At 28.9% G+C, this 27,870-nt stretch overlaps 1 protein-coding gene across 15 annotated transcripts in view; it reads left to right on the top strand.

Annotated features, from left to right (window-relative positions):
• Window positions 1–27,219, top strand: part of cac (cacophony) — a gene marked incomplete at its 5' end in the record, with an annotated part of 288,903 nt that extends 261,684 nt beyond the window's left edge. For 6 of the 15 annotated variants that reach the window (XM_067046862.1, XM_067046863.1, XM_067046859.1 and 3 more), the window contains 7 exon segments: window positions 139–245; window positions 2,037–2,075; window positions 7,645–7,772; window positions 11,248–11,399; window positions 17,878–17,946; window positions 22,211–22,689; window positions 25,580–27,219. In XM_067046862.1, coding sequence (XP_066902963.1) covers window positions 139–245; window positions 2,037–2,075; window positions 7,645–7,772; window positions 11,248–11,399; window positions 17,878–17,946; window positions 22,211–22,662 — 947 coding nt within the window. 15 annotated transcript variants of the gene reach the window in all.
• Window positions 27,220–27,870: the final 651 nt, after the last annotated feature.

Below are 27,870 nucleotides of genomic sequence, written 5' to 3'. Positions count from 1 at the left end.
ATATTCCTCATGGGATGCTGCAGTTTACTGGAGAAATGATTTATCCTAAACTCTAGAACTTTACATAAAATGATATAAATATATTTTACTATTATTTCTTTGTTTGTATTAATCAGTCCTTATGTATTTATTTTCAAGAACTTGGAAAAGGCAGACTAACAGTTGGTAAAATTTATGCTGGTTTGCTCATTTTGGAAAGCTGGAGGACAACCAGGTTTGGGCAGATTGAGTCATCTGGTGCTCCCGTGAGTGAACTTAATCAATATCTTTCTTTTAAGTGCAATTATAATTTACAATTCAGTTCAACAGTTGAAGTCACTTGTTCGTTACAATTATACAAATAATATTGCATATCACAATCAACTGCTTCTTATCACCATTTCAATGGGAAGTGAAATATTCTTCCCTGAAATTAATTATTTAAAAGAGTGAGATAACCTGATGAACCTCCATGTAAGTGTTTTTGATAACTTTATTTTCAGTTTTTCTAATTAAATCCCTGAATAAGTTTCTAAAGCATTTCTATCAGTTATTCACTGTAAAAATACTTGTTTTATTTTTTTACCATTTTCCTGAAAAATGGCTTAGTATATCATAGTTGTTTTTGTATTCATGTATATTAATTAGTAATTATGAATTTCTTAGCTATATTTCTTGAAATGTGTCGTCTTACCATTTCCTTTCATTTTTATTTATTTACTTTGGTTTTATTTTTTGTATATTTCTCGTTGAAACTAGTAATTCTTAACCGACAATATTTGTTTAGCATACTTATAAAACAAGGTGTAAAAAATTTATTTACAGTCATGGTTTATTTTATTTATAAATACAGTGGAATCCTGATAATTGATATATTTCAGTAATTCATATATAATTGCTCTTATCAATCCTTCATTCCTCTTTGTAATTTGTTTTAATTTTTATCTTTGAGATCAATAGAACAGAAAATTTAGAATTTGGATTTCCTTATTTAAAATCATTTTAAAACTGATCCTGTTTATTTAAATATTGGTCTAAATATATGTTTCTAGGTGTTCTGTGTCCATTCTAGCTTTGACTCTAGAAAGCACTGTTATAGCACTTCCACAAAAGTAAATTATAAAAGCTTTAGCCAGCAGCAAAAATAAACTGACATTTCTAAATGTTATTAAGTTCCTTAAAAAAAAAAGTTTAAGTATAAGTATGACCCATTTATTTAATCACTTATGATAAAAAGATGTTTATACATTTATTTATATAATCTTTTTTTTTTATAAATAAATGGACTATCTTTGTTAATGTTTGTATCTCAGATCCTTGAAGTTAAAACTATTGAGATTCTACTGTATTTAGTAAAACTGAATTTTAGAAGTTCATGAAGATAAAAAAGATAGAGTGATGTAACTAAATAGCACCAATTAGACAATAGTTTCCCATATAGAAGTTCAAATTGAAGGATATATTTACCCTATAGAAAATAGATTAGAAAAAAATAAAGCACTGTACACTTAGATAAAACTTTAATGAATTTCAATTAGATATGCATCAACATAAATAATTAATAGATAATTCTTCGTTAGTAAATAATTTATTGCTGTTGATAAAATGAATTATATTTCTGATAATAGATTTTACAGATAGGGTCAATATTTTTTTTTTCCTTCATGAACCTTTATTATTGACTTAGTAACAACTAGTTTGTTTCTTATATTTAGAAAAGAAAAAAAAAACAATAACATTATTTTGCAATACAAAAAACTAAAAAAAAAAATTTAAGCCAAAAACACAAAATTCTCATATTTGCATATGAACTACATACAAATTATTTAGTTTTGTTTATTTAACACATCATTTTCGTGAAAATATTTAACTAATAATACTTCTTTATGCCTGAAGTATCCAATAAGAATTTATTTGTCTTTCTTTTATTTTCTTACTGACAGTTAAGTCATTATTATCATTACTATTTAGGTGAATGAATAATGATTTGTAGCAGTGGAATTAGTAGGTTGAAGGAGAACGGGGACGATATAAGTAACTTGTATCTTTGGTTTCAGGGTTTCAGTCGACATAGTCCCTCCAACCCTAATGAGGCGGTAGTATTATGTTATAAACAGTCTATTCTTCCTCATTCAAAATATTTCGTAGTTGAATTTGTTGCGTTACAATTTTTATCAAGCTTAATAGAGAAACTTTGCAGCACTCAGTGAATGAATCAGATATAAACTTCTTTTGACTATATCTCTTTGGATATTTGAATTAAATCCTCTACCTTTGAAACCCTGTATTCTTTCCAATTTTATCTATTATCAATATCTGATTCATAGTTTTCAAATTAATTATATAATAGATGCCTCAAGTGCTATTTGCATATTAATATTTACTCTGCATTATTTCATCCATTTTTTCATTTTAGATTTTAATAAAATAATTTTTTGAAATGCTCCTCATTAAGCACAATTTATGGGAAATTTAAATAGATTTTAGGATAGATTTTATTTTTTTTTTTTTTAATGAATGTTAAAAATAAAGCATGTTTACAAATAAAGTGCAAACATTTAATAAACTGCCTAACTCTCTGGTATAATGGTTAATTATTTATCTATGAAATCATTAGTGCTCTATAAATAAGAATGTAAGGTTGCTTTGCCAAGGGTCGGTTTAACCTATTACACCAAAATAATAAAAGTGCAGAAGACAAATATTTGGTTTTTATTAATAAATTTGTACTCCTTTTAAAACTTATTTTATTCTGCTTTCTCTCAATTATGATTAACTCATGCTTTGGTTTTATGCACTATGCATGATACATTTGGTTAATGTATTTGCATATAATATTTGGAATGTTTGTTAAATTCTAGGTTCTTGCATGTTAATTGCACTTAGCACAAAATAATAATTTAAATTTGCCAGAAGTTCTTTTAGTTTCTTTTTCTTTCTTTCTTTTTTTCTTTTCATTTATTTTTCTCTTTCTGTTTATTTATTTTTCCTTAATATAAACATTAATGGCCTTTTTAGCCTTGACATTTATGTACAAGAAAAAAAACAAATTTCCTCTCACATTAAAACAGACATAAAACAATCTTTTTTATTTCATTTACATAAAAATGACATATAATTATTCTTCTAAAACATCTGCACTTTGAATTAATTATTTAAACATTTTCTCTCTATAAAATTTATCTTCTACTTTATATCAGAGGAAAAGGGGATCATTGGATCGAAAAAAGTTGTAAATTTGAATTTAGTCATTCCATTGTTTAAGGCTTTCACTTTTTACTTAAAAAAATAAAAACTTTTTCAGGGGAAAAACTCAAATCAAGGGTTTCTTTATATAGCAATTAACTATTTATATGAAATACTTTCAGTTACTTTATAGGAATATTGTTGAAAAAAGCAACTCAAACAGAGGCAGTTTGAAATAGGTATTTTTATTGCAGGATTGTCTTTGGAATGCTATTGCCATTGTTATATGGATTTTTATTTATTTATTTTTTTTTATTGTGTATCAATGAAAAATCATGAAAATGAGGAGTATATTGTCTACAACTAAACAAAAATGCAAAAATATTTAATCAAATCATCTCCTGAAGGATAATTTAGATATTTTTGCACCCATACTAGCATTAAAACGCAAGTTAAAAATTTTATATAACTGATCTGACATAGTATATCTGGCTTGAGCCTGAGTTTGTTTGCACCAGCGCTCGTCGTTTTTTAACTGCCTCTTGGATGTGGCCGCTGGAACTTGGGCCAACAATGGTCGGCATGAGGATGATGAAGCAAGCTGCCTCCTATCGAGGAGAAACACGCAGCGCACAAAGTGAGTCTCTATTATTAATTTAAGCCATGGTATCCTTAAAATGTTCATATTTGAAAAATAATTTTAATAACAATTAAAGCAATAGAAGTAATATCAATTATTAACACATTTATAGGCTACCATGGCTATATTTAGTTTGATACATATTAGTTATAAAATTTGAACCAATATGTTATTCAACTTAAAATTTGTTAAAGGCAGAGGTTATATACCTTGCAGCATTTCATTGGAACTGTTATGTTTATGTAACCTGTGCAGAAATCAAAAACATAACTAATTAGTTTTTTTTTGTTCATGACAATTTCAGTATCCACTGTTGTTTCACATTTTAACATACAAGTGAATTTAATTATTGTCAGTTGGTTACATAACAAAAAAAATGTAGTTATAAATTAATCTTAGGACAGTTTAGAATAATAGAATTACAGATTTCCTATAACCTCTATAACAGCCCTTGTCCATCTTGCAAATAACTCTAAATATCCAACTATGTCATGTTTTTTCGCTGCCAGTTTTTGTTCCCCTAATATTTCACCACTTTGATTAGAAATAGACAAATTCAAGATCTACTTCCTATATTTTTTGTAGTATCTGTTTATGGATGAAATTTTCCTTTGAGAGTCCCCCCTCCTCTTACAATATTCTGTTTGCTTCTGAGGGAGACTTTTGAGTCCACTAATAACTATTACTATTTGAAATATCCAGTAATATTATTGTATTACTAGTAGGAATATCCATCTTATCAAGGTGCTCCGTTGGTTCCATTTATAATAGATCTGTGTTTTTGTTAAATTTTACATTTATTCTACAAAAAAAAGCTTTACGTGAAAAAAAATTTTTCTTAAATGTTATGTTGTTTTTTAATTCTAAAATATCTTTCTAGTCAGAATACTAAACAATATAATCTACATCTGAAAATAATATACTAAACACAAGCATTTGGTTATTATTCTCTCTTGGAATAATATTGTATATGAAAATTTAATTTTCAGTCGTTGTTTTTGTAAAGTTTGCCCATTACTGCTAGTAATGGTTGGCACTTACCCTACCATTAATTAGACGACCTTTTTTGACTTTTTTTTTCAGTGTAGGGGGAAAAACAAAAAAAAAACTTTTTTTCTTGTTTACTGGTATACTTTTTTGAGGTGAATAATTTTACTTTTTTTAAATATTGTGACATTTTATTATATTTTTAACAAAAAAATTGTCTTTGATTATAAAAAAAAAAATTTGGTTTTTAATTATAATCAAATTATTGATATTAAAATATTTTCAAATAAAAACATGTAAAATTATTGTTTGCTAATTTTTTTTTTAACTGTAGTATCAGTATTTGTTTGAAATGGCCTTATGCATGAAACACACTAACAACTTTTCATGTAACATTAATCATGATTCCTGTGTTCTTAGTTTTTATAAAAAAAAATCATGTACACTAATTTTGTAATATTTCAAATACAACTCATTACGAAATTTCGTTTTTGGAATTGTTCATCATCAATAAAGCTTACGAATATAGAAAAGCTAAAATATAGTACTCTAAATTCTTAGCATTACTCAATAGTAAGAGATATATTTATAAGTCTGTAGAAAGCAAGACACTTAATGAAATACGATCAAATTACACCAACACTCGGATAAATGTTTAGTAATTGATTTTTGAAAAATTTTTGAGTAAGTAAAAATACCAAAACTACTTTTATTCTTACTTGTCGAGAAAGATTAGGAGTATTGGGTTCCAAAAATAACAAGAAAACAATAATAGATTTTATGTGGATGTGCTTGACATCAGTTCAACACACTCAGGCATAATATTATTAAAGTATTTGTAACATAGAATGTTGTACATTTATGATAAGGAAAAAATAATCAAAAAAATATAAAGAAAATAATAGGAACAATAAAATATTAGTGCTATTGTATTAGTTTATTATACTGGCTTAGGGAACATCTGAATTCAAGTGAATGATTTTGTTCATAAACCCTACTTAACTGTCCTAGTCGGAACTGAGACACCATCAGTTAAGCAGGAAAGCCGGAGTGTTAAAAAAAAACTCCAACATTAATTTAACTCATATATTAGGTAAAAAATAAATTTAATTTAACTTAGTAAGGCCAATCTGGACATATGGAGTTGAGCTTTGGGGCTCCACTAAACCTTCGAATTCCTCTCATATCCAATCCTTACAATCCAAAATCCTTCATAAAATCCTCAATGCTTCTTACTTTGTCACAAATAAAATCATACATAAAGACCTTAATGTTTCCTATGTAACCGATCTAGCCCGAACCAGATTTCACTCCTTCCATTATAAATTCCCTAACCACTCAAACCCTCTAGTTTCTAACTTTGCATCCTCTTCCATTCCTGACAATCATCCGAGGTGCCTGAAAAGAATACCTTGCCCACATTGCCTGCTAATGTAAAATGTCATTAGAGTGCTACAAGTTGGTAGTTTCTCTACTCGCCTGTAATACTCCATTTTAACTAAGATTAAATTTAATGAATGTATTATATAATATACAGTTGTAAATTTCAATAAAGATGTTAGAAAAAAAAATTAACTTAGTAAAGAAAACTCATCAGGATTCACAAGTACAAAAAACTAAAAAAATATTGTAAACAAAATAAGAATAAAGAGTAAGCACCTTAATGTATAATGTATAATAGTATCTACTCAGTTATCTATGGTGTACCACTCCATTCTAACCATAGTGGGGAGTCAAGTTTTCATTTTGTGGGACCACCAGAAATAAAAGTTGGTCCTGCTGCAGTCATGAGCCAGTTAATATTGCTTAAAAAATGCAAAGCCATGTGTTTTGTTCATAAATATAATTTAGTTAAAAATATTAGTATTGGATGTTAACATAGAAGGTATGAAATCATGTGGCATCTTTTTCTGATCTTCCCAGTATTACTTAGATTAAGATATTATAAATTAGATTTTATATTTCATTCCCAATTTTTAATTTGATTTTTTTTCTCTTTTTGTTTCAGGTCGAAAAAGGTGAAGGGGTTACTATTAACTGGTGAAGTTAAATGTTGTGACGTAAAATTACTAAATAATTAGATGTCATTATAGACAGTTGATAATATAGTTATAGACCATTTACAATTAGTATTAGATAGGAATATTGATAATATATATTATTTTAGTATAATCTTAAAAATATATATACAGTTATATACATATATATAAATATATAGATTATTGTTATCATTATTAATCAATTATTAAATAGTTTTTTGTTTTTTTTTTATAATTGTTCCGTACTACTTCATAATAGTGTTAAATCAATCGCCTAGATTTAGGATAGTGTTTCATAAAAGTAAGTAGCACATAAAAATTTAAAGAAAAATTGATAGAGGAAGAAAAAGAAGTAGCTCTAGAATAAAAAAAATAATAGCTGAGAGGGAACTATCATATTACATCAACATTAACAATAACATTAACATTAACATTAGCGTATCTTATAAATAAGAGACACAAAACTAAACAGTTAACTAACTATTCTACCTTTTACTTTAAAGATTCCTCGATTAGTGCTGAGTAGCGTTACAAAGGTTGCATGATGCATGACATAGTATTTTCTTCTCTTGCATGCTACTTTTAATCTTATTGATCTATTCTAAATCTAAATTTTAGCATTTCATTTAGTGTAATTGTCTTTATTTCACTTTTTTTTCTCAATTACTTGAATAATATTAAATATTTAATTAATTTTTATAATAAAAATTCCGAATCAGTAGGTTTAGAATGATTTACTTCTATTTAAAATAATTAACTGAATTTGTTATTATTTTCAGTAAGTATTATTTATTGTGGTTGTTTTCTTTGTAGGGAATGGAGACTCAGGATGTTGTGATTCCTAGTAGGAGGCCATCGGTCGAATCAACACAAGATACTCATCTTCACCCATCGTCCAGCTACAGGCAGCACAGGCCTAGGTCAAGGTCTCCCAGCATCAGGTAAAATTTAATATTTTGTTTTTTAAACAAAATACTTTTTATTTTACTTTTTCTGTGTCTCTCTCACAGTGGAATAGCCTCAGACCATCTTTATGGCTTATCTAGAAATCGAGTGATCATTTCTCTTTAATTGTTCCATCTTTCAAAATTCTCAAATGGATTTTCTCTGATTCCAAAAAAATAGTTTTATATATTTCGTATGGCTTTATTAAATGCAATTAATGGAACTACATCGAGAAGAAATTAAATTATCTCCAATTTATAAGGAACCTTAAGGCTTAAGATGCTCTGGTCTAGATCTCTTTTTCAATTAGTTCCTCACTTGGGCGGTTATACTTTGTCTTATGCCTAACCACCTTTTGAAAAAAAATTCATTGGGATTCTAGAGTTATGACTCTGATTTCTGCTTTGTTTGTTGTTGTGAGATACCATTATAGTGAAAAAATTATGGTTATTAATAATACCTCATCTTGTGTCAACATGCAATGAATTATTAAGTCTATTGAAAAATCCTTTTTCCTTTGGGTTTTGATGCTACCAACTATTGAGACAGATCTGTAACATGACTCATGAGGTGATTCTTCCCATCAAAAGATATGCATGAGTTTATTTAATCTAAATTGTTCTTAAGCATGTTAGTATGTTCTCCTTTATTATATCTCCTCCTAGAAATTTTCCAACTTCTAAGAGTTTATTTTTGTTTGATTTTAGAGTTATTCTCATCGGAGTGTCATTCTTTCTTTGATTTATAACAGACACATTACTTTAATATGTAATATATATTTAAAAATCAATTAATGTATTATTAAATATTTTTAATTAAAGAAATTTCTTTTTTAATGTGTATATTTGAATTGATAATTGTAGTGTAGTGATTGATGTATTGAACAAACTTCTCCCCCTTAAGGCATAGCTGTAACATTTTCAGTCAAATAAATAAATTTTGATATCTCATTTGGTGCATGCAATTTCTCTGCTCTACTGAAACTGTATTACACATCATTGATTTTTTAAGAAACAATATAATCATGATCTGCTAAATAATGACCTGTCATTGATTAATTCTGATATAACCACCGGCTATTATTTATGTTAGATCTATCATTGACATCCATTTCTGTAACAACTCCAGTACATTATTAGCTTGTTAAATGATAGTTGTTAATGAATTCAAAACTTTTTTTTAATTTATTTGAATCTCAGAGGAAAATTTTCTTCTCTTTTTTTTTATTTATGTCAAAAAATGTTTAGTTATATAAAAAAATATTAAAATTGCAATAATACTCATATTAATTTTTAAAGTATTTGGTACTTTTGAGGTGCCATTCGAAAATAAATTCTTCCATCAGCTTGACAGATCATTACTTCACCACTTCCTCTAGTTACTTCTGTCTGTCTGCACATCACTGGGCAATTGTTCTCCAATCCCTGTATCCCAAAATCTTCTAGGCATCCTCTGTTATGCTGTTCATTTATCTAAAATTTGGTCTTCCTTTGCATCTGGTGCTATGAATGTCTTCACATATTATTTTCTGGGGATCTCATCTTCTGACTTACAAGCAGCATGGCTTATCCACCTCAATCTTCCTAGCTTGGTGTGCTTTTATTCATCTGATTCACTGAAAAAGTTACATGCTGCTTAATTACATATTTTTTGGAACACCTGTCCAACATTACTAGGTTCATACATGACCTAAAGAATCCTCCTTTTGAATGCCTGCATATCATGCTCATCTGACTGTGATATTACCCTTAACTCTGAACCCAGCCATAATAGGGCTTTTATTGACAGATATTAACTTGTTATTTACCTTTTAAATCTCAAAAAACATCAGTTAACAAACATTTTTCTTTTTAATTTTCTTTGAGATCTAATCGTCTGCTGATATCAAGGACTTTAGATAGACAAAATCATCAACTTTTTCAATGGTATAAGGGTTAAACTTAATATTGTCGGCTGAGGTGCTAATATCCAAGGTCATATATTTGTTTTTTTGTTATATTTACATGTAATCCTAACTGTCCGATAGTTGCTATAATATCAAGAAAGGCATCACTTACTACAGCATGGGTTCTTCATTTAATAATGTTAAAGTTATTCATGAATCCAAGATCTGTACCACTCTATGAAGCAGTGTGCTTGATATTTAGATCTGTGCATCTCCAATCACTTTTTCTTATATGATATTAGATATGTGAACTACAGACATGCCAATTCATCTCAGTCTCATCTTATTAATTACAATGTAGGAAGATAGTCTGGGTGGTAGTCAATAAAGGGTTCAAAATAGTAAAAGAAAACTGTTTATTGTTAACCAACGTTTTGCCCCACTTTGCAGGGCTTCGTCAGGGCTGTCAAATTGAAACAGAATGGATGACTCTTCCTTATTCATTACAATATTCTACTCTGAAATTTTCCTATGAATACATGGATTCCACCATGGTTGATTTAACCAATTAAATCAGTTTCTAATGAATGTTCAGCTCTCTCATTGCTCGATTCAGAGGCTCACTTAGACACTTTTACAGAGAATTCTAAAGTCCACAAGCAGGTTATGTGTAGGAATGCAGTATTCTCTGCTTCTTTGGAGGATGATTTGGAGTGATACTGATCCTCCATTGATTTTCCTCTGAGTCATCTGTACTAATATTTCCTCAATAGAATAACAACTGCTTTTTTATTTTATTTACAATCAATGTTTTTGGTACAACACAATCATTTTATCTACACATCAATTTTATAAAACCTGTTTTCAGAGACTCTGTACACTTTTTTTCATATCATGATTTGTATAATTTTTAAGCTTTAACATCCTTATTTACTAAACTGTTAATTTTTGCTTGTGTTTCTATTATAATACTACATAATATTAGTATTAAATACCATGATGATGATGCTGAAGTTTTTAAAAACTCTATTATCTAAATTTTCTTTATCTTTTATCTATGTTTGGTTGATCAACACCACGTTACAGTATAATATTGACCTTCTTGAATAAAATATTTCATTGATACATAGCTGGTATTCAAGAAGTAAAAGTGCTTCTACTATAAAAAAAAAAAATTGGTATGTATATAGGGCCATACTTATGAGCATTCCTAAGGATTAACTTACTAAAGGTTTCCTTTAAATATACACTTTTAGTTTCTCTTAACAAAATTTTTATTTTATAAGCTCTCCTTTTAGAAATTCCTTTAGAACTGTAGTTATCATAGTAAAGAAAGGTGTAAAGGAGCTCTATAAAACAAAAATTTTATAAAGTTAAAGGGTACAGTTAAAGGAAGGTATAGATGTCCATTCAAAGAAAACTTTCAGTAAGGTGTCCCTTTAGAACATTCATAAATAAGGCTCTTTATTGTGTTTATTTCGTATAAATATTCTATCAATAAAATTATTTTATTTTTATTTACAGTTACTTAATGCCATGTTTTTTTTTTTTTAAATTGAAAAATATTATTATATTATATTATTTAGGAGGGCCCGTTCGCCTGGAGATGTTGGAAGAAGTCCTTCACCTCGTAGTAGGGTCTACCACCATGACATTGGATTCAGCGATACAGTATCCAATGTTGTGGAAATCGTCAAACATGAGCACTCTCATATACGACGATATCCCCACATTCGAGGTACTTACATCATGTTTTTTGTTACTATTAAAGGAGTTACGTTCTTTTTTACATAAGTAATTATTTATTTTTTTTAATTTTTGTTAAATTAGTAATCTGTGGTACACATAGGTTGTTAAAATAACTAAGGTCAGTATCTATGCAGGTATGCTATACCCTGTAATTAGAAATTTCCCAACCTTGTTTCTTTACAATTTCTAAACTTTGGGCGATTATATTTTCTCAAATTTCATTGTCCTTTTGAAAAATCTTTTCGCTCCAAAAACTGAACAATATTAATAGAGCATATGTGAATTGGTTTGGACATTATATGATTGAATTTGGATCCTATTTTTTTCTTTAATTAAATTAAATTAATTATCTAACGCGAACTTGTTACAAACCAATATGTTAAAGTTTCTTTGTAGCTGGGATTGACAAGAACCCAGGTAATTAAAAAACTATGGAATGATAATTAATTTAATTGTTTTATTAATTATTTCTATTGCATTATGATCCTAGAAAACTTTGCTTCCCTTTATAAGTCTTATATATTCTATACAATCTTTGAACACCTAAATTATCTGTAGCATATAGATAGTCCTAAGACCTGCTTTGTTGATTCCAATTTGTCTTGAACCCCTTAATTCTTTTTCCTCATGAGTGATTTTTCAGGATTATTAAGATCTTGTGCTTATTTGCCCTTCCACCATGATTAAACAACCTTAAGATTCCCTGAAGGAAGAAGGAATTATCACAAAATGAGCCATGGTCTCTAGTGTTTTTTCAGTTTGCTAATTTGTTTCAATTCTTTTCCTACCATATCTACTTATTGGGCTATGTGTTGCGATAATTATTCCGTCTTCAGAATGGTAATCCTGGTTGGAAAGTTAGATTCTGCCCATTTTTTCTCATGATTCTTTCATTCATTCTAGTTCAGTATCTTTTCCATGATTTATTATTCCATATACTTCTATAGCTTATTCAAATTGTTATAGTCATTTTTTATCTAGTATTGTTACAGGTTTCTGTGCAGATTTATTCTCATAATTGTATTTATAGTTTATTTTTTTTTAATTTATTTTTTTTTGTTGATCATTGAAAATATTACAGTATTATTAAAGATCTTAATTAGGATCTTAGTTAACTTTTAAGTTTTCCACAAACCAGGAATTGGGCAATTATCTGCTTACACACAAGTAGTGGTATCGAGGGAATGGCCAAAAGTACCACTAGCTTCCCCCACCAGTTACCAATACCAAATACATATAATTATAATACATACTTATAATTATCTTAAATTTACCTTTCTATTTTTTTAGACCTCTTTTTATTTATTAATAAACTTCTTTGAATCTTATTTATCCAAAACTCTGTTTTTCATAGCTTACATTCAAACTTTAATATTTCGAATAATTTTCATTAAAGTTAAAAAACTAAAACTGAAACTTAAGGCCTTTTGTTATTTATTGTTTTTCATGCATCATGTCCAAATTCTCAATTTTTTGTTGATGATCATCAATGCCTATGGATTATTTTAATAAAGCTACACACACCCACATACACTCGCTCTCGTTCAAATGCTCATGATTCTAACATAAAAAAAAAAAAAATGATAATAATAAAATAAAAAATAAATAAATAAAATATTAAAATCGAAGATGAGCTATAATTTAGATAGAGGCAATCTAAATGCCCATGTTACTTTAGCTTTCTCATCAGTGAGAGCTTCAGATAAATTTGGGGTCAGTCCTATTCTGTTTATTGTTGGTAAATAGTGAGGGCATTCTTCAAAAATATGTTTAATCGTGAAAGAGTGGACTTAGATTTTCAAATTGTTGTTCCGTGTAATGAATTATATTATTGGAGGAACGTTATAGTGGTACTATTTTTTCCCTCTAAAAATCAATCTTTATGAGACATCTGATAGTGGGCATGTTTATATGTACTTTATTAATTAATAATTTATGTGATAAATTTCAATATCTACAACTTTGATATTGATAACTAGTCCTTCTGGCTTAATGTCAATTATGTGGGATGGTTTGTTTTGAAAAAAAGCACTTAAATATCTGTGGTCTCTCAAGCTAAACATATATCAGCTATAATGATGGACCAAGGTCTAATGCAATAACCTGTAGCTATGGATAAATTCCTAATCAAAAACATTGTTAAATCTGCTTCGGTAAGAATGGTTATTAATTTTTGAACTCCTTGTTCTTCCATTTTGGAAAGCCTTTTACAGCAACCTAACGTAGATCAGATTTATCTTAGGATTTCATTATGTTTTATACTGAGCATACCTGGTGTGCTTTTCTTTTTGTAAATAACAAATATATATTTCATGGTATTATTTATTCACAATCCTATCCTGCCTTTTGGGCAATATTTCCAGAACTGGTGTGTTATTTATGCCTGCATGATAATCCACTACTGCTATTGAAACAATTTACATTAGTTTTCTTAGCTTTGCGCACAGTTTGCGTTTCTTTTATTCTTCAGTTCAGCCACTGTCCCCTGACTCAGTCGAGCATCCTTCTCTTTATAACATGGAGAAGTGGTTCCAACCAATACTTCTTTTGATACATATATGAAAACCTTGAAATATAGGGAGAGATCATTCCCCTTTAGAATTTAGAATGCTGTTTCCCTTAGTAGTTTGATCTTCAGTGCCTCAAAGTTGGCACAGACAGATACGCTAGCCGATTTCTAGCACACCAAAACTTGGGCCAACAGAATTGATAAATATATATATTTTTAGAATATGTAAGGTCAAGTAATTCAGGAGGTCACCTGTCATTTCTAGTCATAGTTTGGCGGTTAGAAAGTACTTTACTGTATACTTCCAGAGGATCCTCTTCTATATTTTGGTGTCTTTAGGAATCCACACTTGGAAGTTCTTCAGTAGATCTACAGACTTTCCCTCTTAATCTTGAGCTAGAATTTCAGTTCTGGACTTAAAACTCATACCTCACAATTACTACAGTCATCTCTTTCTAAATGATCATTGTTTCTGACTATCTGAGACACCTATAGAACTACATCCAATATAGGCTAAAGTCATATATAACTATAGTGAGTAGCAAGCCTTATCAGTTGTTCTTCTTATCAGATTAACGCACTACTTAGTTTTATCTTTCAATCAGGCTCTGCTGTTCAAGGCCACCACTGTGACTAGATCCTCCACATAAGCCATTGCAAAAAAACATTTCTCTTCTAGAACTCCTATTAGGAAGGACAAAGCCCTGAAGATTGTTCCTCTCCATAGTGTCATCTTCTTCAATGTCCAATACGAAGGTAGCTTTTGAACTATCTATACAAGTTGTTGGTATCATCCTACTTGTGTAGATCTGGAGCATGCTGTATGGGACACTACTGAGGTTCTTGGATGACTCCTCAACAATAAACTCATCCCAAGACTTTGTATTTCATGAGGCCACCTCATTTTGGTATGTCCTGTTCTAATTAATGAATATGGAATATTTTATGCAGATACTTTTCAATATCTTAAGGTAGTCAAAGTTGTGATTGTTCATTGTCCAACTTTTTCTGATCTGATCGGGGTTTCTATACCTCTTTAGCAACCATCAATCAATATTATGCATAATTGCAAGTACATTAGAAGATAATAAATTTTAATTATAAAAGTATAATTTTAGGATCCAAAAATCATTTTTAAGAGTAAATTACAGTATTTGGATCTACTTTACAGTAGAACATCAATCCATTCCCAAAATGTTATGAAAATGCAATTATAAGAATAATTTATTTCATTGATACTCCCTATTCATTGGTTCAGTTCACATCTATCAAAATTACTTCACTTCTATCTCTATTTATGTTTCTGAAAATCAAACTCTGTGTGCAAACAGAGAAACCACATAATGTGAGCAACTGATAATATGATTATTTTAATGATAAATTTCTTAGATAGGAAATAAATATTGAGAATCACAAATAATAGAAATGATAAAATAATGTGATATCATAAGGTTTATCTTAGGTGGACATCAAAATATATCAAGTAGTTTAGAAGTTATAGCAAGTGATGAGTTTTATTATGTTGCGGTTGAATTGTTGGTGTCTAATAGTTTTCTAAAAAAACTGTTGGTCATTTTTTTTTTTTTTCATAAACTCTTTGTCAAATCATATTAAAACAATCAAGCTACCATTGACAAAATTTCATATTTATTATATTACTAAATTTTATGAGCCCAAGTTTTTTTTTTGTTTTTTTTTTCGTAAGTAGTTATCACAAGTGAACTTTTTCAAAAAATAAATTTGTACTCTAAGAAAAGCTTTTTCCTCTTGTGCACAAATTTTCTTCCCTTGTAATTTTGCCAATAACAAAAAAAAAATTGAACAATTAATGTAAGTTGAATGAGGAAGAACCTAAGTGAGTGTCAAAGATGGAGATTTATTATGTCCCATTTCAATTTATAATAAATATGCCCCATATTTAATATTCAGGGTCATGTGATAACAAGAATCAGCATATCAAATAGTTTATCTTTATACATATATTGTTTTACTAATATAATCAAAAACTGAGAATTAGCCCTTATAACCTTGACTCCTCTTCTACCCACCAAAACCTGTCATGTTAGTAACAAAACCCTCATTGGTCCCAGGACATCAGCTATCCGGTGAGTCCTTTCTACAAGTAAAGTATTTCAAGAATATTGTAAATATTGTGATTTCTCTTCAGTTACTGCAGTAACATTTATACAACATTTATTTCTGATATTTCTTCAAATCATATTTATTAAACACACCTCAAAAATTCACAACTATCTTCAATCAGCAAGACTTTGCCCACCAGGGTAACATTGTCCAGTTCAATATTCATAAATGTTTGAATTAGTCCCACCATAGAGGTGCAGTGTGCTTGGTCAATCTTCCCACACCAAGTTCACATCATTGAGTTTTATGAAACCGTTTACAGTATAATGAAAAAATGTCCATAGCTGATCAAAACTTTATCAGGAATGAAATGTTTTAAAAATGTATCATTACAGAAAATAGACCTCCATTAGATTGTTCAATGATCAAAAGATGAATGTGGTTGTGGCTTACTCAAATGTTATCAAAATATTCACACTTATTGGTGCCTACTCAATCTTTGAATTGAGGGTATTGTTTGTAAAGTAGCACAGTATCAAATTTTTAGTTATATCGATCTAAAACCGGCCAGCCACAAAATCATGGTTCAGGATGAGAAGAAAGCTTACATATCATATAAAAATAAAGGCAAACCAGCATTGTATATCTATATGAGATACCAATGTTAACACCGGTTTCCAAAAATTTAACGATGTAATTGTCATAGAGTTAGGCATACAGGATACATTTCCATTTATTATTATCACCCTTTTTTAATCATCTTAAAGGAACAGACTGAAATTGATACCATTTCTCAAGATGAAATTAAATTCTCTTTTCTTGAATGAAATTTTTCTATATTGTTACAATTCAATTTATCAAATCGATCTGAAACATAAACTTTCTTGAAAGCTTTTATAAAAAAACTATTTTGCTCTAAGATATTGAAACTGTTCAAAAATTTAACTTCTTTTAAAGGAAATAATTCAAGAACAATTAATTGAAATATTATGGTTATAATTAAATTTGGTTAAAATTCGAGCTTAATGTTTTACAGTTGTTATTTTTTTTCTAGTTAGCTTTAGCGTAATTCATATAATGCGTAATCTCTTTATTAACCTAAATCTTTAATTGGTGGATATATAAAATGCATTACTTATTATTTTATCTGTTGAAATTGTAATTCCAATCATTTGTATGTAATGAATTATTAGTGTGGCTTTAAGCAAGCAAGCTAACCGTCAGTGACTTACATTAGAATGATGCTGCTACTCTTTCTTTCTTTTTATTTTTTTAAATACAAATAAAACTAAAGTTGAATACCTGTAATATGTTCTATTATTCTTTATACTTGATTATTTTAGATTTCCTCTTTGGAATTTTAAATTAATTATATATTTTATATTTTTATGAGGAGAAGATTGTGAGGAGATGGGGGAAAGAGGGTCAGGAATGAAGTACAATAATAAGTGATACTTATTTTATTGTGTCAATATTTCGGCCTAAATTGGAGGCCTTTAGAACAACAGTTGCTGAAAATTCTCTAAAGTCATAACTGTGAGCCTGGCAAAGGCCTGAACGTTGGCGTAATAAAATTAGTATGATTTATTAATGTTTTTCACTCCATCCTGGCTATCTTCTCATATTAATCCATGGTCAACAATATACACATCATTTTATACCTTTGAATAATATTAATATTATTTTTTTTAATCGTTGAAAAGGAAAAAATTAATGACTATCCATTTAATACTATACTTTAGAAATATAATGTGTGTTGTTTTGTACAGTCATGCTTGAGCTCACAAAACCAATAATTCAATTATCAAATAGATTAAAAAGTAAATTATGCTTCAAACAGTTGATTTTCGAAACCAGTAAGGTAAAACACTTTCAGATGGGAGGTATTGTCCGTGTGGTGACCATCATCTTCCAGTCTACATGGGAGCAGCTAACATGTATGATAGTAAGTAATCCGGATTTAGAAAGTTTTTGCTTTTACTGGTTCGAAAATTAATTTTAATACCTGCATGGACAAAACAAAACAAAAAACTCCTCTTCAGTAGAAACATTTAATCCTTTATTTTTTGTTTACTTTCATTTCTCCTGATAAATTTTGTTTCAATGTGTGTACATATTATTACAGAATCATTATTTATTTCCTTTCTGATGCTCAATGAAACTTTTTTTTCTTCTAAATGTACTTTTTGAATTTAAAATTATTTGTTATTACAAACATTATAATAATACTTAATAACACAATTTATGCATGACTGTACCTATTTTAACTACTTTTTATCCTATCTCAGTTAGATATATCTTAAATTTTAACAGGGCAAATATAAGCCTTTTGTATGTCTTTAAATCAATTTTAGTGATTTAATGTAATTTTTATACTAATTTGAGCAAATTATAAATATATATTAATTTTATTTATTGAGCAATATTACTTTTTTTCTATTTTGACATTGCTAAAGACAGAAAGACATTTTTATGTTTACTGCTGCTGAAATTGTTGCTCTTCTGATATCTTTACTTAACAAGTTTAAGTTTTTACAATTTTATGTATTTGGAGTGGCTACAAATTAGTTGGTCAAACTACGCTATTTCAGAGGAAAGCCGAAATTCAATAAAAAATATTTTATACGATGGTCTGCTAATGCTGCAAAGGAATAAATGAAAATTTGCTAATATCATCATAATATTAATCCAAACTCATTTTAAGGAGGGGGGAGAACCTGTCAGATAGGCCAAACATTGTTTTTAGTAAATTATGATATATGATGGATTTTGAAAAGTTTTGAATTATAATTTATGAATTTTCAACTACATTATTAAATTTCATTCAAGCTCAGGTCTTCAAATCCATCATCACTGAGATTTTTCTATAAAACATATTTATTAACCTCATTTTAAAGATGGTTATGGTTAGTTATCTATACCTCAATGATTTTTTGGATAATATCTGTATCTATGTTTAAAAAAAACTAACAAATCGTTATAGTAACCATGTAAGATCCACCAGGCCGATCTGGCAATAAATAAAAAAGAAAAAAAGAAGATAGTCAACGGGTGCCAAGTCTATAGGGAGGGCATGTAATAATGTCCATGTTTATTATGACCCCAGACATCAAATTGACTAACAATACCTCTCTTCAATTCCAAATCAAAATTGCTATGGCTTTACTGGTGAGCTGAGTTGGTTTGAATTTTTGTTGAGTTTATGTCTATTAGTACCACTATTAACTCAGAAAGGAATCAGTAGAAATCAACCTTGACAAAATGATTGTGATGTGAAGACTCATCATAAGAACTATAGATCTATTTATAGACTTAAGATTAAATGTGATCCAAGAGAATCAAAGATATAATCCTCGAACAGTTTAGATGCTATAAGAATTACAAGAATAAATTAGCTGGCATAAATCTGAATGTAATCTTCAAAAAGAGCATAAACCTTGTATGAGCATAAAGATTCCAATGATGTAAGTAGAAACTTACTGAATAAAAAGGAAGTCACCAAGTACACACAATTTTATGTCTTTAAATCCTCTTCCTTCCAATATTAATCTACTCCTCTGCATTCTCGACAGTAATTAACGGGAATGATCAGACGAGATTACTCTTTACCTGAACTATATGATATATTAACTCATCAAGCTGGTTTCAATACATTCAATACTGTACTAGTGGCTTCCAATTTATTCCCAAAATGAGACCAGAAAATGTGTTGCTGTTTTTTTTCTTCTTTGTGTAGTTCTGTATCCATAATGAAACATTTACAGGCCCGTTTTTATTTGATTTTTCATTGAATTAACTATGATATAGCTAAGTTTGACCAACCACCACTATGTAGCTATCCAACATAAACACACAGATCCACACATTAAAATTAAAAATAAAAAAATGGACCCTCAGATTTCATTTCACTGTATCAATATATTTTCTAAAAGTTTGAAAATATAAAATAATCCAAAAAGTGTTTCCAAATATTCTAGAAACTTATTGACTAAGGAAAAAAAAGTCTGTAAATCACTTGTTTTTATTTTACTTTACTAATAATTAAACTGAATTGTTAAAAATTTGGATTTTTTTAATACTGTTGAACTGAAATGTTCACTAGTGATGATACAGGTTTTGATAATTTTTATTATTGTAATGAGAAATCTTGGTGTCCTTTGTGTTTCTCTCCATTCACTTTATTTTTTTTTCTAATTTTATATAATACATAAATTTATAAGAATACACACAAACACATTCGTCTACAAATATATTTATAATTCTGACCTAGTTTCGATATCTTTAAATTTTTTTTTCTACTCCAATAGCATCCCATTTTTAATCAAATCCGAATCCTTTTGTTTACTGGATTGCCTGCTGAGTTTCTTTTTTCTGAATTTCTGCAAATATGCTTTATCTCAGCATGAAAAATGATTTTTAGACTTAGATTTATTAGGTTCTTTTTATACAATTAGTTTTCATGTTCTATAACATTAAATAAATGAAAATGGAGAAGAAACTCACAATAAATGTAACAATAATTTAAGTTAAAAAGATTTTTATAAACAAATTAAATGGTGAAAATGGGAACTGAATAAAATTAAAGTATGAATTTAGATTAACATGGAATATAGAACACAAAATGCTCAGTTACTAAAATTATTTAAAAATATTCTGTTTGGAAATGCTGTTTAACAAAGTTCAGTTACCTGTAATAACTTATAATGAATTTCATGATTATTCTACCCTTTATACTTGATTATTTTTAGTCCTGTCTTGTTGCATGATTTCATTTGATTTTTATATTCTATACTTTTAGTTAAGCTATTTCAAAGTTACTTTCAACCTTTGTTGATTATTTTAAAGTTCCTTTGGAAATAAAAAAAAATTGTTACGATAATATAATTTTATCAATAAATCACTCAGTAAGTCATGATGAATGTTTAATTAGGTGGGTTGAATAGATAAAATTCCTCATGTCAGTGTATCCTTCATCAAGGTACAAGTTATTTTATTCTTCTTGAATAGCTTAATAAAGTATCTCTTTTATAAAAAAATATTTTGAAAAAATCTATAAACGTTTTGAGTTATGTCTCCTATAATCAATCAAGAAATGAGAATCATTTAGTTGAACTTATTTTTTTTTTTATTTCATCCTTTCTTCAGTCAAAATATCTGTTAATGGTTAACGATGGTTTTCCTTGTTGTCGATTTAAGCATACAAAAATATTGTCAAATAGCTTTTAGGATTATAATGATATCTTATTATTTTCTTAGAATTATTAAGAATGCTTGTTTTCAAAATGTAATTTTGTTAAAAATTTTTATAGATAAATACTAAATCAATTTTCTTTGCAATAAATTATCAACAGTTATTATGTGTAATAAAATATAAATCCACATTATTAAGAATGTTCTTGTGCTTTCTGTTACTTAAATAATAACTAATATGTTTCTTTTAATTTTTAAAATATTATCTTATATTATTATTACTTTGGTCATGAAGCCATAATCACATTCTATTCTAAATTTCTGTATGTAAGAAATGTTTTTGGAATTAATCAAGAGTATCAGATATGGGTAATTCACCTTATGTTTAAGCTCATGAATTCCATTTTTCTTATGTATTGAAGCATCAAACTCAGCTATTTTCACCCCTGATTATTTATTATTGAATCTAAAAAGTTTATATTTTCATAAGAATTAGAGTTTTCTGAAACAGTTTTTAAATACATTTTTTTAATGTTTTTTTTGCTCATGAAGTTAAATATTGATTTTTGGCATAAATGTATTCTTTTTTTCTTCAACTTTGAAAAATTATTCTTTAAATTTTCACTTTATCTTCTTGTGTTTATATCTCTTTTGTTCCTTTTTTAAATCTAAGTATACATTATTCTCATGTTCAACTATAATGAAAATTTTTTAATTATTCCTTAGTTCAAATCTCTGAAATATCAAGTCTTTGGTAGTCAATGCCCCAACGAGTGATTCAATGAGTTTGATTGACTCAGTTTTTAAAAATTTGTTTTTTAATATTAAAAATATTTAGAATGTAAATCATTGGACATTTTTCTTAAAAGCATGATTACAAAATATCAAATTTTATCAGCTAAAAGTTTGAAAGTAACCTTCTTCTTGGCAATAGTTACGCATTTTTACTATAATAAAAAATAAACTTATTTTTCAATGTAGATATATATTAATGCTAATGATTGTTTTTGTCAAAAAAGGGTCATGGTCAGCTTCAACAAGCCCAGCCCGGTCGCCTAGCCCTGGTCGGTATGAGCACCAACCACGTCGTGTGGGAGCACAATATGGTACAACTAGTTTGGAGCAAAGGTCTAGGTCTCCATCACCAAGACCAGCCCATCATCACCACCATCACCATCACCATCACCACCAGCATAGTTACCCAGTGCTGGTTGCTCGGCGGGGACACGGCCGCCGACTCCCGCCTACTCCTTCAAAACCAAGTACCCTTCAGCTGAGGCCTGCATCTATAAACTTCCCTAAGCTCAATGCCTCACCAACAAGAACTGGTTACCCTGGGCCAATGAGCTTTGAGCAGGCAGTAGCGATTGGGCGTGGCGGCCGAATCCTCCCCTCCCCTGTACCTAATGGCTATAAACCACCCCAGCCCTGTGATAGGCATTCAGATTCAGATGATGATGATTGGTGCTAGCCTTTGCTACAAGCCAGCCCCTAACAGGTAATTTTAAATTATATTAGTTTTTTCCAAAGATATTTATCAGTTCAGTTATTTTATATATACTTCTTGGCTGCTATGGATCATATGACATGAAATATCTTGTTATATTGAAACATCCAGTTATATGATTTCCATTATGGCTTTGTGTGTAAAGTTCAAAACAAAAATTATTAGTTATGCTTTCATTAATAATGGTTCGATTAAGATTTTTTGTTTTTGTATGCTTGGTCTTTTAGACAATTTAATTATCTTTTAAATTAATATCCAGAAAGTTCTGAAAATGTATAGCTTTTGACTTATTCCAAAAAATAAAGGTAGGTACTGAGTTCAATATGCTGTATTTTTGCTTATACCAGTTTGGAATTTTGTTTTGCAGAGAATTTAATTGCCTTTCAATTTTCCCTTATTTTTCTTAGGAATGTACTACATATCAAATGTTAAAGGACTTTAAAGAGAAAAATTTGGACAAGTTTCATCAAACAATTTGAGCCATTTAACACTATTCTATAGAAAAACTAGTTTACATGGCTGTAGCGTACCTGTTACTGTGCAAAGGATTTCCGATTCAGTACATGTGCAACTGACAAAGGAGTTGATACCCTACAAAACAAAAATAAAAGTAATTAAATAAGTCCACTCACACTACACACTCATATATATAAACTTAGAAACAGTATATACAGAAAAAGCTCCCCATTACTGTTTGGCAAATCATCATCGTTCTCTTTGATACCTGTCTAGAAGTTGGGCCCTGTATCCATCTTGCTTCATTTCCATGCTCCATCAATCTCTGTTGTACAATTTCCAAGCTGAGATGGATGCTGCGGGCCATGGGAAGTCTGTTCCAAACCTCAGGTATGATTGAATGGAAATCTCAAAACTGAGACCATACCAGATTGAGATGTGCCCCTTAGCTTATAGATATGTGTCTCACCTTGGAAACCTTGGACTGCATCATTAAAAATAGCCTTTATTTCTCAAAGTGTTGCTGCAATTCATCAGATGATCTAGCCTTCTCTAAGTCAAGTCCTCTCTGCGAGCTATGTCTTCATTCAAAATAACCTGAATTAGATAATCAGTGTTCAGTAATGACAAAAAAGGTGTGGTTAAAAAATTAAAGAGAAGAATTGAGTCTGGAAAAGCAGCCTCAAGACAAATGAGCAATTATTTCCTATCATTTTAATCCTGAAGTATTATTTAATACTTATTTACATATTCGAAACCTAGTTACCAGCTTAGGCATAAACAATAACAAGGCAATGCTCTGGGATGTCGCTAGAATTGAAAAAAAAATTTCAGATTGTTTAAGCTATTGAAAAATTCTAAGAAATAAGTAAATACAATATCATTTTGAACAAGATTGGCTGTTGAGAGTAAATATCAAAATGGATACAATAATGTCTAGATTGTAGGTAGTCTTTCAGTTAATAATTGTATCAACTATCTACATATAGACTATCATATACTTTTTATTTCAGAATAATTATTAAAATATAATCTTCAATTATAATCAGAGCCCTTATGGGTTGTAGGCGCTCTGGACAAGATTTTATCAGGTGCCTCCCCTCATCTCCCCAAAATAGGCCACTAGTCTGTTACCCCTCATCCTTGCAAGTTTTATACCTTTTCCTAGCTTCTGCCTGTGGGCGATAAATTTCAAATCTCTTGTCAGCTAGTTATAATTTTAATTTCTGGAAAATAATATTACATTGGGCTAAAATTTTGTACCCAATCTGTGATGTGTCCTCAAGGGATGACGCACAAGGTGTCCTCCCTGGTTGCCCCATTCACACCACAACCTTGATTGTAATATTGGAGGAAGATAGTCCAGGTGGCAGTCAATAAAGGTTTCAAAATAGTAACAATAAATAGTTTTTTGTTACTATTTTGAAACCTTTATTGACTCGCCACCCGGACTATCTTCCTCCAATCTACTTCATATGGTCAACTATCTTCTTCCAAATTGATTGTAATAAATTAAAATAGTATTTTCCTTAACAAAAATTGTATTATTATTGCTTTCTCATTGCTGAAGGTAGGAAAGCTTTGTTTTCATGCAGGAAAAGAAATAAAGTTTTTTTCTCCATCATAAAATTGTCACTCACATTTTACATTTTAGACTAAAGGAAAAAATTTGATTCTGTATTTATCTGTCTGTCATATGTAATCACTTTAAAGTTAGTTGAATACTCTACAGAAAAAATAAATGTTCTGAATCATTATTAGCAAAGATATTGGATATGGTACATATGTCAGTTAATTTTCAATTAATTGAAAAACTGTACATTTCCTTGAATATTCCAGATATTCAATTGAAAGGTAATTAAATTGTCTTGAAAACTAAACTTTAAAGAAAATAATCTTCATTGGTCCAATATACAAAGCGAAGATATAACAATGCTTGTATTAAACTTTTCACCCAAAGCAATAAGTAAGGAAAGTTGTGTGCTTGGACAAACTTGATATGAAGCACTATCTTCAAAGAGGCACCAATATCCACCATGTTGGATGTTGAATAACGTCTCAATGTTATAGAAATATGCATATATTTATAAATCATCCCTTTGGAAGAAATGGGACTAGTTTGACTGTATCATGTATCATACTAATTTATTTATTATAAGTGTTCTTATTTATTTAATATTTAGATATCAAATTATTATAAAGTCAAATATATGTGTAAGGATTCTAATTTACTTAATTAATTTTTAAAAATAATGTAAAGTGCTTATATAATTATGAAACATGTTATTGATGAATCTGTTTTGTTTAGTTAGTTTAGCTAAAAACTAAAGAGTAATTATAGTTTGAGAACTCAATTTTGTATTAAATTGGAGTATGGTAAATTTGCTTAATTATATTTCTTTAATAGTGTATTATTATATTTCAGTAACTTGTTGGAGGCTGGTTTATGCTGGATGAGGGCCCACATAGCCTTGCTCTCAGTACTGCCACAGTCATCTCTGACTTCCCCTCAAGTGCTTTACACAGTGATTGGGTTATTTTGTTTCATTTTCTGTGATATATATCTAGTAAGACATTATTCGATGACAAATGAGAACTCGTGTACTTTTATTGGTGCTCAGTTATGCCGATTGGCCGTGGACTTTACGGTCTCAACTAGCTGACTTTATATAGTTATAATTAAGCATGTGAGTGATGTGTGTTCGAGCGACTATTATTATAATTCTTTTTCCCTCAGGGAAGATGTAGTTTAAAATAGTTTTTTTCTCTATATTTTTGCTGCTGGTTCTATGTTAATCTATTTTTCATTGTCAATTTGTCTGATTTGGAAACATTTCTTCAAAGCTATTTTCTTAGACAATTGTATAGTTGATTTGACTTCTTTTTTACTACCTAAGTGGCAATATCCTGTTGCTCGGTTCATCGGGAAATTTTCCCAGACTTACTTGTATTAAATTATTAGTAATCATGACAAGTTGCCTTATTACTGTTGGTGATTTCATTTTGTTTTTAACTGTACTACTTTAATAGCAACAGTTTCAAGTTTTATACTCATGACTGATTGTAAGAGACTGCATTCTTTACAATCTCCTGTAATGTATGCATATAGTTAAAATTAAGTACTATTGTTGCATTGGTTATTGCAATTCAAACAGCTTCATCTGTCCAGTGGAGTTTGTAACAATTGTAAAAATTAACCTCAATTACTTTGGTCAGGCTTGAGATTATTTATACATAATTATTATGTGAAAAAAATACTTTTCTATCTATGTAAATTTTAAAAAAATTTAAAATTTTGCCAATTCAACATCGTATACCTAGTAGGTATTTGTAAATATGTATGTGTTGGTAAACATATATTATTTTTATTGAAATGTTGTTATTATTCAGTACTATGCTGAAAATCAATACTACCAATCAATTTTGTATACTTGTAAATAATACACAACTGTGCACATTACAGTTTTTATGTTCTTTTCAGGTACCTTTTTGCTGTTTTTACCACTTTTGAATGATGTTCCATTTTATTATTGAAATCGCAATACCTCCAAAGTATCCATTAAAATGGTACCAAGATTTAATATAATCCATTTATTCTCTGTTAAGACTGGCACCATAATTCTTCATTTATTATTTATTAATTTTTTAATGTTACTTATCGTCTGCAGACTTGTCTTGTATTAGTTCTATTCGAATTACTTCATGTTTTAAGTTTTATGAGTACATATATGTATAGGAGTGCATGTATACATACGAACTTATGTATACATATATTTCAGATATATATTAATAGTCATTTAACTAGACAAATATTCATAAATTCATTAAGGGCAAACGCTTGCCACTGCCATTATTGATGGACCTAAATAATTATATAGAGTGTGTTTATATTGTTGGTAATGTATAGTTTTTATAAGAATTTAACTTTGTTAACTAATACTAACTACCTATTAGCAAAAATAATTTAGTTCAAATGATTTACTTCAAAAGCTGGCCAATTTAGTGCCTAGTTGGCAAATAACAAATGTATATAGTAAAAAATACACATGTAAATATATCACAGTTCATCTGTTGAATTATGGAATCAGTCTTTCTCCTAAATGCTCTGTGAATGTTAATATGTTCAGGTGATAACAGCACATTAAATACTCTACTGTTTACGTAGAAACTCAATACTTATATACACTTTCCATTTCCATTATAATAAATACAGTTGACGTAATTATCTCTCATTCACTGTATTTGAAATAATTTGTGCCTCAAGGCCGCCATACTTCAATTTGTAATAAGTATTTTAATTGTAATATTAAGAGAAACTTTCAATCACAAATTAAGCATAGCTTTACCACAGGTTATAAATATTATAAAAATTTACCAAATCCAAATTGTTTACCTGGTTGTCAATAATTGTAAAATTCATCAATTATCTCTACTTTTGAAATTACCAAATACCTTAACCAATGAGCTTGATAATAGCAGAACAACAAAACATGTAATTAAAGTAATAATTTGTTATTCCTTTATATGGCTTATTACATTATATAACATATATGAGATTGAATATAAATTTATTTTTAACATTCCTCAAATGTCTAGTGTTTAATTTTTTATCAACTCGGCCCTTTCCTATTCTTTGGTTCTTTTCAACCTTAGTTCATTATTTATTTCAATGAGTTGCTGTGTTATATATGCCTTTGTTTTTTTTCTTTTTCTTTT

Source organism: Halyomorpha halys, unplaced genomic scaffold (genome assembly GCF_000696795.3).
Source record: "Halyomorpha halys isolate HHAL.00 unplaced genomic scaffold, Hhal_1.1 Scaffold1394.1, whole genome shotgun sequence".
Lineage (NCBI taxonomy): Eukaryota > Metazoa > Arthropoda > Insecta > Hemiptera > Pentatomidae > Halyomorpha > Halyomorpha halys.
The sequence above is the reverse complement of the archived record's forward strand: the minus strand, read 5'-3'. Positions and strand labels throughout refer to the sequence as shown.